The sequence below is a fragment of the Hippoglossus stenolepis genome, chromosome 2 (genome assembly GCF_022539355.2).
Source record: "Hippoglossus stenolepis isolate QCI-W04-F060 chromosome 2, HSTE1.2, whole genome shotgun sequence".
Lineage (NCBI taxonomy): Eukaryota > Metazoa > Chordata > Actinopteri > Pleuronectiformes > Pleuronectidae > Hippoglossus > Hippoglossus stenolepis.
In genome coordinates this window covers 18,483,423-18,498,473 of record NC_061484.1, presented here as the reverse complement: position 1 = coordinate 18,498,473, position 15,051 = coordinate 18,483,423, and the positions used below count along the sequence as shown (strand labels likewise).

The following is a 15,051-nucleotide window of genomic DNA, read 5'->3' as shown; positions in this document are numbered from 1 at the left end:
ACTAATTCCAGTGAAAAACAAGGCGAGAACAGACCTTCAGAAAGACAATTTGCGTCATAGCTCTATGCTGATATTATGTGGCAAGCAATCACATCTGTATTCAGAATGGATGGCCTTGCTATAATTGACAATGGCACAGAATGGCTGGCCACAGGACAGTTTGATTAAATGAGGAATGTCATACTCCAGTCTTGACTCATTATACTCTAGCCTTTATGTTTAGGAAGACTAAACAATGAATATTAATGGACTCATTGAGTCATTACACAAGACATTATAAAGTATGATATATAGAAGTTGTAATAGCAATCATATAACATGCGTGATGAATAGATATAAATTGTGACATCATTTTTGGAATTGATTACTTTCACTTTACGTGTTTTATGTGACTATAGACAGTGTTGATGTTGAGAGAGAAGATGTTAAATTTTAGTTGCGATATTTCTTTTTAGTCCTTCTACTTGTAGCCTCTCTTAACCCATCGTTAACATGAAAAAGGTTTCTCTGCTTTACGGGTGGAACTAATATTGGATGCCCATTTTGTTCAATGGACGAATGTTATTTTGCAACTCTGAAATTAGAAAACTGCTTTCTCACAGCGACGTCAAAGGAAAAGGAGGCAGACATAATATGGCCCAATTCATAACAGTCAGAGAAGGAAGGAAGGAGAGAGAGAGAGAGAGAGAGAGAGAGAGAGAGAGAGAGAGAGAGAGAGAGAGATATGAAGGTGTGGGGGAGAGAGAGAGAGAGAGAGAGAGAGAGAGAGGGATATGAAGGTGTGGGGGAGAGAGAGAGAGAGAGAGAGAGAGAGAGAAGGAGGGAGAGAGAGAGGGATATGAAGGTGTGGGGGAGAGAGAGAGAGAGAGAGAGAGAGAGATGGAGGTGGTGGGTGGGGGGTGTTTCATTAAAGCTCCTGGTTTAAGCCCAGCCCATTCTGAATATGTAAATGTCTCAGGCACAGAGAAAAACACAGCAAGAGAAAAGTGAGGAGGGAAGAGGGGAGGGACAGAGGAAGAGGAGGGGAGCGGCATGAACAAGTGAGTGAGCGATCAAGGGAAAGAGAGCAAGAGAGTGAGGGAAAGAGAGCGAGAACTCTGAATTGTGAGTGGCTTACGACACTCAGTGAACAGAAGGCGCTTCTGCATGCGCTGTCAGTGTACTGGTCTGCTGCAAGGGATTGCGCGCTCCTTCGCTTCCCACATTTACCGCCCTGCCTGCCTACCAGCACCAGCCGTCAGCAGCCTCTTCCAGCTGGCTGAGAAATCACCCGGAGAGCGAGGGATGGAAGGAGACCTGCAAGCTACAGGGGATACGAGCGCATTCTTAACCGAGATGAGCCACTGAGATGACACGGAATACTGTTACACAAGAAAACAGTGAACAGGGTTCACCTCTTTAAATCCTCTTTTTTTTTTCTCTCTCCCTGCATCCGTCACTGAAAGCATGATTACCCGCTTGACTGGATTTAAACCTCACAAATCAGTGATGCTACCAGAGATGGACGATAATACGTGCTGACAGATCTGCTGAAACTTAAGCAGGAAAGGGGGAGAAGAACAGAGCAAAACAGACATTTAGAAAGATTTTTCCTTGGTCTCTTTTTTTTTTTTCTTTCTCTGGTTGTCTCTTCTCCCCTCTGATCATTGCAGCAGAGGACTGCAGAGGAGCTAAAGAGACAGAGCTCATGCATACAGACAGGGGAACTTGCACTTCCTACCATCACGCTGAAAGCTACTTGAATTCCTTCTCTTTCTGGCTCTTTCACTTGAGGAGAACTAAGACATTGTAAGCCTGCCAAGGATCTGGTGTCCACTGAAAAGGGAGAAGGGAGGGGGGGAGAATTTGTACCACAGTGGGGTCTTTTTTAGATTCGCACATAATTAGTGTCGGGGCACAAAGCGAGAGGCTGAATGGAGATTGTCAGCTTTTGGATAGGGGTGAGTAGGAATCTTTTAAATAAGATCTGTCAGTGAGGACATTTTTTTTTCCGATCCCCTTTCCTCTCAACCTACTGCTTGATTTTTGACATAAGCACAGGGACTTGCCCTCGATCCTTTGGATTTTTGACAAGGATTCCCTTGTTTGCCTAATTAAAAAATATCAAATCACTGCCTACAACTAAAATATAAAAACTGGATTAATTAATCAATTTATTAAGATAAATATGATGTGAAGGTGCAAAAAAAACAATATCCAGAGTGGTTCAATGGACATTTTCTCAGTGACATCCCTGGATATTTATGCTAATGGATTTCCTTCTAATTGGACTGTACCTAAAGTGGCCGCTGAAGAAGCCCCCTGGGTTGATACTGTGTTCACTGGGCATTTTTCTGAGAATGGTTCCCTTGGTGGAGGGGGTCTGTCCAAGGCTGTGCCGCTGCGACAGCAAGCTGCTGTACTGCGAGGGGCTCAACCTCACAGACATTCCCCGCAATCTGAGCAGTGCCATGGGCCTGTCCATGAGAGAGAACAACTTGACCGAGCTGCGTGAAGGCCAACTGAACGGTTTGTCACAGCTCACCTGGCTCTACTTAGATCACAACAACATTGACATTGTGGAGGAGGCTGCATTCGACAGGCTAAGACGTGTGAAGGAGTTAGACCTGAGCAGCAACCGGATTGAGAGTCTGCCAAATGGCACCTTTAGGCCCCTCCCAAACCTACGTATTCTGGACCTCTCATACAACAGGCTGCAGGCGCTAGAGCCCGACCTGTTCCACGGCCTTAGAAAGCTCAGCAATTTGCATTTACGCTACAATGCTCTAAAATTTGTGCCAGTGCGGATTTTTCAAGACTGCCGGAGCATGCAGTTTCTGGACTTGGGATACAACCAACTACAGAGTCTGGCTCGAAACTCCTTTGCTGGCCTCTTCAAGTTAACAGAGTTGCATCTTGAGCACAATGAGCTGGTTAAAGTCAACCTAGCCCACTTCCCTCGCCTCATCTCTTTACGTACTCTATACATGCACAACAATCATGCTACAATTGTTGTCAATACCCTGGACTGGACATGGCCTTTTTTAGAGAAGATTGACCTGTCTGCTAATGAAATCGAGTACATTGAGCCACATGTTTTTGAGAGTGCACCCAACCTCAAGGTTCTAATGCTGGACTCCAATCGTTTGACCTCTGTGGACCAGCGTATCCTGGATTCATGGTCATCTCTGGACAGCATTACCCTGGCAGGGAATGACTGGGAGTGCAGTCGCAACATGTGTGCCTTGGCCTCCTGGCTGAGTGCCTTCCGAGGCCAGCGTGACAATTCCCTGCTGTGTTCAAGCCCCGACACTGCACAGGGCGAGGATGTGTTGGATGCTGTCTATGCTTTTCAGCTATGTGAAGTTCCCCCAATGGAAGTAACTACAGCAGGCCTGTACACCTCTACAAGGGATCTGGCCCAGGGTGGCTCTGTGTTCCTGGGCCCATTTACTCAAAACCCATATGAGGGTGAGGGCAGTGAAGTGGTCACCAGTTCTTTCACTGTCACAGTGGGCCATGATGACCTGGAGAGCACCATGCAGATTCATAAGGTGGTGACTGGCACCATGGCACTCATCTTTTCCTTTCTCATCATAGTGCTCATGCTGTATGTAGCATGGAAATGCTTTCCTGCCGGAATAAGACAACTGAGGCAGTGCTTCAGCAGTCAGCGTCGCAAGCAGAAGCAAAAGCAGAGCATGCAGCAGATGGCTGCAATTTCCACTCCGGAGTATTATGTTGACTATAAACCCAACCACATTGAGGGAGCTCTGGTGATCATCAATGAATATGGCTCTTGCACTTGCCAACAGCAACCTTCTCGGGAATGTGAGGTGTGATCCTGCTGTGTGAGTGCGTCGTTAACTGTGATTTTCTGGATATACAGTAAATCCCTTTTTTTGGATACACTGGGGAGAGGAATACTGCAGGACTGAAGGATTAAACTGATCTTTTGGACACTTTTTACACAGCATCTCACTGTGATGTGGAAGGAGCGTGCTTTATGCAGCTGACTATTTCAAGGTGGATTTACTGTTACTGCTATCCTCTCCTGATTTGAGGCCACAGGGCATAACAGGCACATAACTCTTGGACCTGTTGATGCTCTACAGAAAAGAGAGGAATACATTGTGGGAAATGAGGCTTTTTTCTCATGGATGGATAATTGAGCTTTAATGTGTCTTTCTACTTCAGGACATATAATTATTGTTTAAAAATAAACTGGGAACACATAAAAGAAGAAAAAAGAGAAAACAACCATTTGTATTATGGTAATATTTGACAAGCATCTAAAATATTAAAAAAAACTGTTTAAGTTGGATTAAAATGTAAAAATATGTCTATGTAAAATATGTTTAAAGAAGAAGTGCAAGTGTGGACAAAAAATGATACAAGATAATCTATTTCTTTTGTAAACTACAAAAAATGTTTAAATAAATGAATTGCTATTCACAGTAAACTCATTTGTATGTGAGAAGCCTGTCAGAGAGGATGAATGACAACAGACGCAGTATTCGCCCTCATGGACTGAAAATCCATGTCTCTGCAGTGTATCGAACCAAAAAAATAAAAATGAAATACAGAAAAAAACGAGGGCCAGAGGGATATCTGCATCTCATCTCCAATGTAAAATCCATGGTCCGAATTTTAGATCTCCTCTCTGTTTTAACTCTCATATTTGTTGTTTTAACATTCACTGTGTTGGCTCGCTATCAGTGTAGTTTCTTTCCCCCCCTTCCCATTGCCTGTGTGTGAATAGATTCAAATGATCTATTTCATCTTAATCACTAAGCATATTTTCATATTATTATATCACTATTTGTGTACCATCCAAGTAAAGAAAGCAGAGTGTCAAAGATCTAAAGCTATGTCTCTCATTGTGTCTCCCCTCTTTGGCTTTCACAGAGGAGTGACGCCTCCTTTTACTGATTCAAGCACACTAAACTGAACGGTCATTTGAAATCATGCTTATTGAAAACAAAACAGCTTCAAGCCAGCTTCAATGAGGTTATGCACTTACAATACTATTCACTGTGTTTTCATGTTGTACAATGTTTGTCTATTTTGAGCTCTCTCTCTCTCTCTCTCTCTCTCTCTCTCTCTCTCTCTCTCGATATATATATATTTATATATATCCTTCCTCTGGTGTTAATTTTGTAAATTAGTGCACTGACAGATGCTGTGTTTCCTCTAACATGAGCAGTGTGTGTGAGGAGTAGGAGGAGGGTGTCGTGTGTGAGGAAGATGGAGAATCTCCACAGCTGCAGAAAGAGGGAACAGACTGCTCTCTAGTGTGCATATTCTTATACTGTGGCTGCATTCTTCCTGTTCTGCACCATATTCTAGCAACTTCCACAGCAGGGGTGACATCAATATGATGAAATTGCAGCAGCTTTCCTGAAAACAACTCAGTGCATCAATTTGCAGCGTTTTTTGTGTTATTTTGCCATAAATTAAGATAATGTTTACAACTTGTAAGTCAGCAGGAATAAAAATGTTTCAAGAACTCATTGACAATCATTAAATAGTTCCAATAAGATACGGTACTTATCAGGAACCTTGTAAGTGCAGCTGGTGTTCTTTGAACCGAATGGGATGAAGGGTCAGAACAACAGGTAAGACTTGGTTGGTTCTTTTTACAAGGTGAGAGTTGACTTGGTGCGTTTGAATTGGGAATGAAAGATAACCTGCGAGGCAGATATGCCTCTGAATAAGTGCCAAGGCTCTACAGTCCTTCAGGAAATAATTTATCTGACAAAAATTGTTTTGCTGATGTCAAGGATTAATACTATTTGAACTGGGCTAATTATCAGTGGTTTTCACATCTAAAAATTATTGACAAAAAGTCACAGTGATTAGAAAAACAGGCAATGTCTTTTGTTGAGGCATTGCAGCTATCGGACAAAACAGTTGCAAGCTCTTAAAAATTACTGATTAAATTTGAGTTAATTCTTGAAATCACAAGATCTACAAATCCTGGAGGGACGGACAAAGTGAGCCGCAGGATTTACATATTAATCTTTTCCTCAGACAGCTTGTAGGATTTCTCCCAGGTAGAATCCTGCCACGTACTAATTGTCCATATTAATATGAGGGGTCTGCTGGGAATTCAGCGTTTGCACTTGAGTGCACTAAATTGAAGCCATTTTCTTACTATTTTTGGATAACTGCAAGAGGTAGTTTTCATGTATTACATGTGTGTCAGGCGACAGTATTAATACAAAGGATAATTATAATGTTAAAGTATATATTATTTAAAATACTTCCTTCTAAATGCCATCAACATGTAATATATCACACACTTTCCAAAACTATGACATGTGGCTGTATTTCTAAGTATTATAAAAAAGGCTACACATTCTAAATGCTATAATGTGTGAGTTCCTTTGGTGACAAACCACAAGGAAGTCCAGTTGCCTCCATATAGCACTTAGTAATATCATGACCCGGACGACTGAGAATCGTCACAGACATGTTTCTGTATGCGTGCGTGCGAGTCTCTGCCCACAACTGTGTTGGTTGGTTGTCTTCACACATATTCCTTCCAAATGCTTATTTATAGTGTTTCATGTGAAACAAGCTTCAGCCATCTGGACCCTGTAGCAATCATTAACATCAAAACCAGTGTCTGAGGAAGGACCCTATGCAAGATGAAAGATGAAAGGCGTAATGTGAGCAATGTCTGAAGACACGTTTCGCTGTCAAAGTGAAATATAATACCTACAATGCATTCATTATATTTGGCTATTAGCACATAGCTTGACTGAATTAGGAGTCTGCATTCACTGCATGTAGCGCTGAAGTCACTTAACGTTGTGGGTATTTCGTAGGATACATGTTTTAGGGAGTGGTAATAGCTAAACGTTGCCTTGTGGGATTTACGATCCATTTCTCATTTATGGCACCAAGGACGTCCCACTTCAAGCCCCAACATAGCTGTTCATCATAATCTAGAGAATCATGTGAATGCAAACGAGTGCACTACGCATGGCAGGGCACCGTGATGGGAGCAGAGATTTGTTTTACTCTCTTCATCTTCTCATTCTGTCTCGAATTATCAGCCCCTTCCAATGGCCCGATAAACACGCGGCTGCAGGGTAAATTTGAGGTTGTGAGGCTTCATTTGTATAAATATTGGATGATGCCTGGCAAAGAGGCCAGTACAGGCACTATTGATTTCATTTCACTCTTTTCTTAAACAAGCAACCAGGGCAAAAGGTGATGGAGAATGGCCCTGAATATTTTAAAAGCTTTGAGTCCTGCAGGCTGACGCTAAACTACTTTAGACTTATCTCTATCCCTCCTCACCTTCCTCTCTCTTTCTATCTATCTCGCGCCCCTCTCCTCTCCCTGCGTCCGTGAGACACAGCAAACGGGGAGAAAAACATCAATTCATCTAACTGACAATAGATCAAATCTCTGCTTGACCTAATCCCGGGGTGATGATTCCCTGAGGGGAGATATGTGCTCTCAGACAGCATCCATTATAAATGCCTTGATTGATGATGCTCAGTAAAAATCAATACCGATGAGTGGTAACCAAAATGATCACAGCAATAACAAATGTATTTATCCCTTCCTCGGATTTTCAGTTGTACACTCGTGGTTGAAGGGGATATGTTTCTAAAGGAAAGAAAAAAACTAAACTATGAGTGGTTGACATGGGGCTTTGGTGACTGTCTTTAATGAATCAGATCACTGTCCACTCCGAAGAAAAGTGTGAGATTCTGCATCCTGTAGCAGTATTTGGGCAAGAAAGTGTGACATTTGTTCTGTACTTTGCAGAGCTGCAGCTGTTAGTCAGTCAGAGGATATGCAGCACAGGGATTGTATGTATATAGTGCACATACTAATAGATCTGCAGCTACTGTCTTGTAGAATATGTGTAAAAATCTGAGGATGTGGTGGATTTGTACTCGTGCAGTGACATGTGTGCTAATTTCAGGATGCACATACGCGCAACAGACCAAGGGAACGTGTGACGTCTAGGATTATATATGTGCAATAGAGAGGAGGAGTGGAGTAGGTGTGGAGTCACTGACCCACAGAGTAAAAGGTGACGGCAATAAAATGAGAAAATGCAGGAGGGGGGTGTGAGGCACAAAAAGTGGAGCATTCTGTATGTGCAGAACATGAGGCGTGGGTCAGAGCTAAAGGTCAAACACAAACCACAGAAAGACCATATAGACCGAAACTGTACAGGTTGTTGCAAAGCCCAGATCCCTGCAAACACAATCTATCTTCACTATCAATTAGCAAGCACCTCGTCTAGACTCATCAGAGACGTGCCCCTGGTTCAAACCTCGAAAATTATCAGGAACACAGCAAATAGAAATTCAGAATATCAAAACAGTGCGATGCAGCATACAGAAATGGTGTGTTAATGCAAGTGTCCCTGAATGTTCTGCACGGATCCTTTCACCGGTGCAGTGGTGTGTCTGTCAGTGACAAAGCATCACTCTGCAGATCTTTGGGAAATAACTTGCATCACAACCTGCAGCAAAAAGACGGGGACTGGGGGGGCGGGGGGGTGGCCGGCCTTAGAGACGCAAAGAGATCCTTAAAAAATAAATTAACCTGGCTTCCTGTGAGGGGTATCGATCGGCCAGCATTCTGCCTTCTCATTGGGACTGGGACTGTGCTGCATAATTCACGCTTAACACCCCCTCATAACTGGATGGAGAGCTAAATCATGGGTGGCAGCATGTACTGCAGTAGGCAGTAAGGAGCCGGTGATGACTAATGACAGTGTGTGGGTGGCTTTCCACTGCTTCTTTTATAACAGGTGGGTTATTGGGATCAATATTCTAATCATCATCAACATCATCTGTGAATCCAAAAGCTCTGACACACTATTTTCTCTTTTATTGTTCCCTCCCTTTTCTCTTCCTCCTTTCCGAACGCTGCTTTCAGTCCCTGCTGTAAGTGGGATGTTGCTGCACTGCATTCAGTGAGAGCCGCTGACAAAACGCTGCTGTTAACGTACAAGCTCATAATTAATTAAAAGAGGGCAGCGAATGGAAATTATACATTATATCAAAGAGATGTCTCTCCTATTCAAATAAGAGATTTTAATGCGGAGAAAATAAATGAAAGCTTATAGTTGCTTACCTGTGGGGGGCTGGGACAAATTGTCAAAATAATAACTTAACTAAAATAGACACAAGACCAATAGGACACAACTATATTCACTATTGAGGCCACCTCTCCAGGTAGACTTCACCTCTCTACGCCCACGGCTTCATTTACATTATCCTCAAGCAACACTGAATTAATAATAATGACTGAGGAGTCATTATTCTTACTTGCATAGTGGAGGCTGCTGTGGAAGGTGAAACTGGCTCGAGAACGGGGCAAGGTTGGCAGCTGAATATTCATTACCCTGAGTCAGAGGGTGGAAGAGGAACAGGGAACTGGTGGCCATTATTATTTCTATTTAATGATTATTACTATTGTTATTATAACCATTAGAGTGTATGTTTTTTTTTTGTTAAATTGCCAGGGCTATGTTGGATCCCTGATGTTATATCTGGCATTTCACTACACAAAACCTCAGGGTCGGTCTGTGAGACAATACGTGGCAACAGCTGAGCCTGCATCTGGGGCTCCATGTAAATCTGTACAGGAGCAGATGTGGGTCAGCGCCTAATATTAAGAGTATTAATGGTGGTTGATGTGCAAAGCTTTGTTCAGGACTGGAAGCAGGATTTTCTATTCATCCGTTAATGCTATTCATACCTCTACGGATAGACCCTGTTGAAATACATAGCAATAATATGTGTGGGAATCATGTATGTTTTTTACAGTCATATTATTAAAACGCCTGGAGACATGTGTCAAACACAAACTCCCACACAAAGAGATAGCAATCCAAAAAAAAATATGATGGAGCTTTCTGAATGTGTAGTCTAACAGCATATGAGATTATTGTGTGTAGGTGCAATACGGTGAATAATTTCACATTAACTTCATCTTATTGGAACAAACACAAAATAATACACCCTATGCAGTCGCAGCAGTGACCAGCATGAGGGTGAAATACTGGATATGATAATGGGAATGGAAGATAACAGTGAAAGGATCTGAAGCAAATTGTGTAAATTGAAGATGCTATTAAAGTAGCGTTGGAATAGCAATATATTAAATATATCGTCGTTCAAATAGAGAACAATGTTTTGTGTACGTTGTGTGTATCCGTATGTCCTGCTGATAAATATCAATACAAAGAATACATCTATTAATCTACTTCTTCCCTAGGTGGCTGTAAGAAAAAGTAAGCTCATGAAGACTGAAACTAACACAAACAAATACAACAAATTAGATTTTTATGAATATCATTATGGAGCCTCACAGGCTGCTTTTTAAACCTAAACATCAGCCAAATTGCTACTCAGAGGACACCGTGGCCTTTTCAACAACTATAAATTAAGCTTTCCCAGATGAACATTTAGATTCACAGTGTTAGATGTGGGCACAGGCAGCTTTTGAAAGAACTTAAACAAACAAACACAAAGAAAATGAATAAAAAGTGCATAATGGGAACTGGTTTAAAAAACAAAGCCTGTTTTTTTTGTCGTCTTAGCTGATGAGTGTGTACTTGTTTGCCCAGCAGACAGACATCAGCTCAACCTGTCTACCATGCATGCTAAATGAGTCATCGGTATACCTGCATTGTGATTATTTTTTTCAAAGTCAGACCATTTCAAATAAAATTCCAACCCAAACACATTACCCATTCACTTTGAGCTTTTCATAGGTTAACAGGTGCAGCGATGCTGTCTGGGCTTCTTCTTGAATAAAAAGTTAACGCAGGTTAAGGGAAGTAAAAATAGACGGCATTTATCATTTCCCATTTATCTGATCAGTGTCAGGATGAATAAATGCTATTCTACCTGCTCTCCGTGCTCCCTCTCTTCTCCCTATCTTTGAGGGCAGATTGGCATCTTTCCAGTAGCCAATGAGATTGGCTCTATAAAATGGAATTGCCCCATTCTCCAAGTGTCAGCTGAGCAAAAGGGAAATGCGTTCACTGTTTACAAAACAGTCGCGCTAAATGCATGCCGATGCAATGAATACTTAATATGCAATTTTGATAAATATTCGTACGTTGACAGTCAATGTGTACAAGCTAATCCTGCCCAGAGGATTCAAGTAAATACGAACAGATGCACTTACCTGTCATATCCAACACAAGAAGGGAGACCGAGGGATGCACCGGGAAAAAAGAGAGAGAGAAAAGGAAAGGCCTGTTAAAATACTGTTCTTTTTTTTGCATTTAAATTCCCGACATTGAAGGAGGTTTGTTAAAATATCCATAAACAAGCATTAACTCATTCTACGATCAGAGATATGTTTCAGAGACAAGAAGTTCAACACTTTGAGAGTGCAACAGATTGCAGTGCGATTAGAAGGCCTATGGCGGAGGGTACTGTGTGGACCGCAGAGCTGGCAGCACCACAGTTAAACTGATGTTGCATTTAATAGCTAGACTGCTTACGAAGGGCAATGACAGTCTGCAGCACAATACGTTTACTATCATTTTATAACACCTCCTTTGCTACTGAGCAACAGTGTTGTATAAATATATGAATGTTCTTGATCATCATTTCTACCACTTCACACAAACGGTAGAGGAAACGTGACACAGGTCGGCTGATTTCTCACAAGGCACATTGCTTCAGCCCACCAGGAAAATGCATGGGTACAAAAAGATCAACTCAAAAATACTTAAATCATAACAGCATTTTCTTTTTCTGCAGTAAAATAATTACATTCAATAACTGGGGGTAAGAGTATCTGATAATTAACATAAAAACCAATATTAAATTATAGATAGATAGATAGATAGATAGATAGATAGATAGATAGATAGATAGAAAGAAAGATAGGATAGATAGATAGATAGATAGATAGATAGATAGATAGATGGATAGATAATTAATAACATCAGAGATTCAAGTGCTAAAGAATAAATATAATGACATGATAGTAACAACCTCAAATATGATATCAATAAACTGGTGACTTATTTGTAATATAGTATCTATATTTACTGGAGGTGAATAACACATATATGGGAGGTGAAAAAAACTTGACTATTTATTTTCCTTTTTCTACATATTCTCAGAGGCAGGGGAGTGAGCAGTCACTTCAAGGATGCATAACGCTGTCAGCACATATCAGTAATTCCATCACAAAGGCTTTCAATAACGCAGGGCATTAAAAACAACTCCTCAATCACTAGACGAGACATACTTGAGGAATCCGCCCACATCAATCATCTGTGATTGTAAAAGTGTACTGTGATATATTATGTGATAACATGAGGAGTATTCAGCACCCGGGCAATTCTAAACCCAGGCGTATGACAACAAACTATCCCCTCCAGAGTTTAACAGGGTTTCATAAACATTTGATAAACCATTGACTGGTTTAACAGATGAACTCTGTTACACGCTATAAATCTGAAGTGATCAGTGCTCTGCTTAAATTCACACACTGTTTAAATGATGGAGATGATGGTTGGATATGTGATCATCATTTACTATTTGTTTAACTCTTGTTTAACTGACATTTAAAAAGAGCTGATGAACTGATCTTTTGTCATTTAGATTTTCTGAAGCTGTCAACCGGATCAACCAAAGTAACATTTACACATTTAGATTAATTTGCATTTGTTTAAGTATTGTTGCCGCTCAGTTCATAGCATCTATATTATATCTATATATATAATATAGAGCAAATGACGAATGTTAACTGTCAAATGTCCCTCTTGGCTGCTTTGGATAATGTCAATGGACGAGCAGGGTTCTCCTATTAGGTTGGAAAATGAATCCAATAACTTTTGAAAATGAACCTAATAACGTTTTGAACAAAATACATTTACCATCATTGAAGCTAATGTTTTGTGACAGCGATATTGCTTTTAGTTAATGCATTACAAATTCCAATTGGCTCCAGTTTCGAGGTGAGTGCGGTAATGACAAATGGGAATAATTCACATTGCATCATCAAAGAAGAAATTAGGTGTGATTCAAACAGAACATGTGCATTCCTTATTGGACTTCACTGTTTTATTGTTTATTGTGAAAACTTAAACGTGGCCTGGAGCCCAAATGACCAGCTGAACTGTGGGAGTGCGGTGAGAAGGAGGGAAGTGCTGAAGAATGCATATAAATGTACACAGTGCATGTGGAGTACACCAACCGGAGAAAGCTCTAGTGGGAGTGTTGGATTCAGTGGCATGAAGAGGAGAAAAGAACAACCGGCGAAAAGTAAAACTAAATTCAGGGAAATGAAAAGATTGTGGTCCGTGCTTATTCGACCCATAACAGCGGCAGAGGAGGTTATGGAACTTGGCAAATTGTTATGACAAGAAAGAAAGTGCTACAAGTGTTGAGTGCTCAGTGAAATAGAAATAGAAATAGACATGTTTTTGTGTTTAGAGGAAAGAGACTAAAGTACAATAGAGTGAAAATGTAAAAACAATAGAAACATCATGTTGAAAAGACAGGGACAAGCTGAGGTGAGCTCTGCTAATATGCCAAAGGAAATTAAATGCCTGCTGTAAAATCTAAATCTGACAGTAGAAACGTGTATTATTTGCAGATATTTTGTAGAGTGAACCTCTTGTATTAGCTCCCAACTCAACAAGAATGTTGATCTGACATTGACAACCCAGGATCCCTACAGTGTCGTGCCAGTGACTATTTGGAATCAATCCAGAGGAAGGTAATCTTGATGTATTACATTCAATACTGTCTGATCGCAGTGGTGTTTGTTGTTTGCTTGTTTTTGACCCTATTTTCAATAGATTAGACTTTGCACTGGATTAGCAAGGTTAGACTTTAAAAGCCTTTCCCTGGGAGTGTGACAAATAAAGAGGTTTAGGATGTCTTTACACAGATCTGCCTTATGTGTTTCAACAATTCTGACCACCTTAATCCATTAAGTGTCAACTTCAGCAGCATTAATTCAATCATTCTTATAATCAAAATGCTAGCTCTGAGGCCCCTGCTGCGGGGCTTAGCAAGAGTGTGCCGTGGATGAAAAGGCACATTAAAATGGGTTGAAGCATGCAATCCTCCAAAAAGGCATTTGCTGCGCTCTGCATGCACCAAGGACATGCAACAGTAAGGTCAGGATCACACGTCCCCAGAATACTGAATAAGTCAGCCTCGTGGGCAGGGTTTCTGGATCCAGCTCATCCTCTCCTGTCCAACGGTAAAATATCTGATTGCTCTAGATTCCCTGAAAGCTTGTTGAACAAACCCCCAGCACAAAGTCTGAGGAATAAGGAATGTAAAAAGTATGTGCCCACAGGATACAACAATTAAGAAAACATTTAAATGTGCTACCCAGTCTACATACTTCTAATCTGCTTTTTTAAAAGTCCTCTTTGATCAATGAGAGCTAACCCCTTCACCCCAGCTCCAAATCTCCGAGCCCATCAGTGATCATCTGACCACGAATTAGCCTCTGAGGGCAACAGCCATTATTTTGGGGCTTTCGGTGTAGACAGTCAATATTCACACCGAGACTCCATCTTCCATTCACTGTTTATGGACCGATAAGTACTCAAGAGCCAGACGTTTGCCACACAAAAAGCAATACTTTTTGTTGGTGGTTTAGGTCCAGCTGACATTTTGGCTCAGCTCTTTTAGCAGCTTTCTGCATATGAATGCATATAAATCAAAAACCTTATAGCAGATGCATTTTGAAAAACAAAACAAACGAAACCAGAGGGATTCCGGCCCCAAAATCGTGTCCCTCGTCTACAGATACTGCATATTCACCTGCAGAATCTTTTTATAAAGATGACCCTACCTCTTACCCTTAAGATAACCTAGAAATAGTCTGCACAATAACCACGGAGTGTTACATAGAGTAAGGTATAAAGTATACTGCAATAAATACTAAATGGATATGCAATTAAGTCTCTACAGTAAAATAATTGTCGCCCTCCCCTGTTTTGAGAAATCTGCACAGACTCGCACTCTGAAAGCGTGCTTATATCGTTGCTAGGCAACCACAGTCTGCTGCTGTCCTACTGTCCGCTTCTTTGCTATT

General features: G+C 41.1%; 2 protein-coding genes across 2 annotated transcripts in view; one reads left to right on the top strand and one right to left on the bottom strand.

The window, feature by feature from the left end:
* The window catches only part of ctnna2 (catenin (cadherin-associated protein), alpha 2), a 282,069-nt gene that overhangs the window by 105,905 nt on the left and 161,113 nt on the right, over positions 1–15,051 (bottom strand). The window lies entirely within an intron of this gene.
* On the top strand, positions 974–5,488 carry lrrtm1 (leucine rich repeat transmembrane neuronal 1). The gene has a single exon (XM_035184832.2). It carries the CDS (start codon positions 2,244–2,246, stop codon positions 3,819–3,821), a length of 1,578 nt encoding a protein of 525 aa, XP_035040723.1. The 5' UTR covers positions 974–2,243; the 3' UTR covers positions 3,822–5,488.

Excerpts from the sequence above, each read along its gene's own strand:
- lrrtm1 (XM_035184832.2), top strand. The coding sequence starts at position 2,244 with ATGCTAATGGATTTCCTTCTAATTGGACTGTACCTAAAGTGGCCGCTG.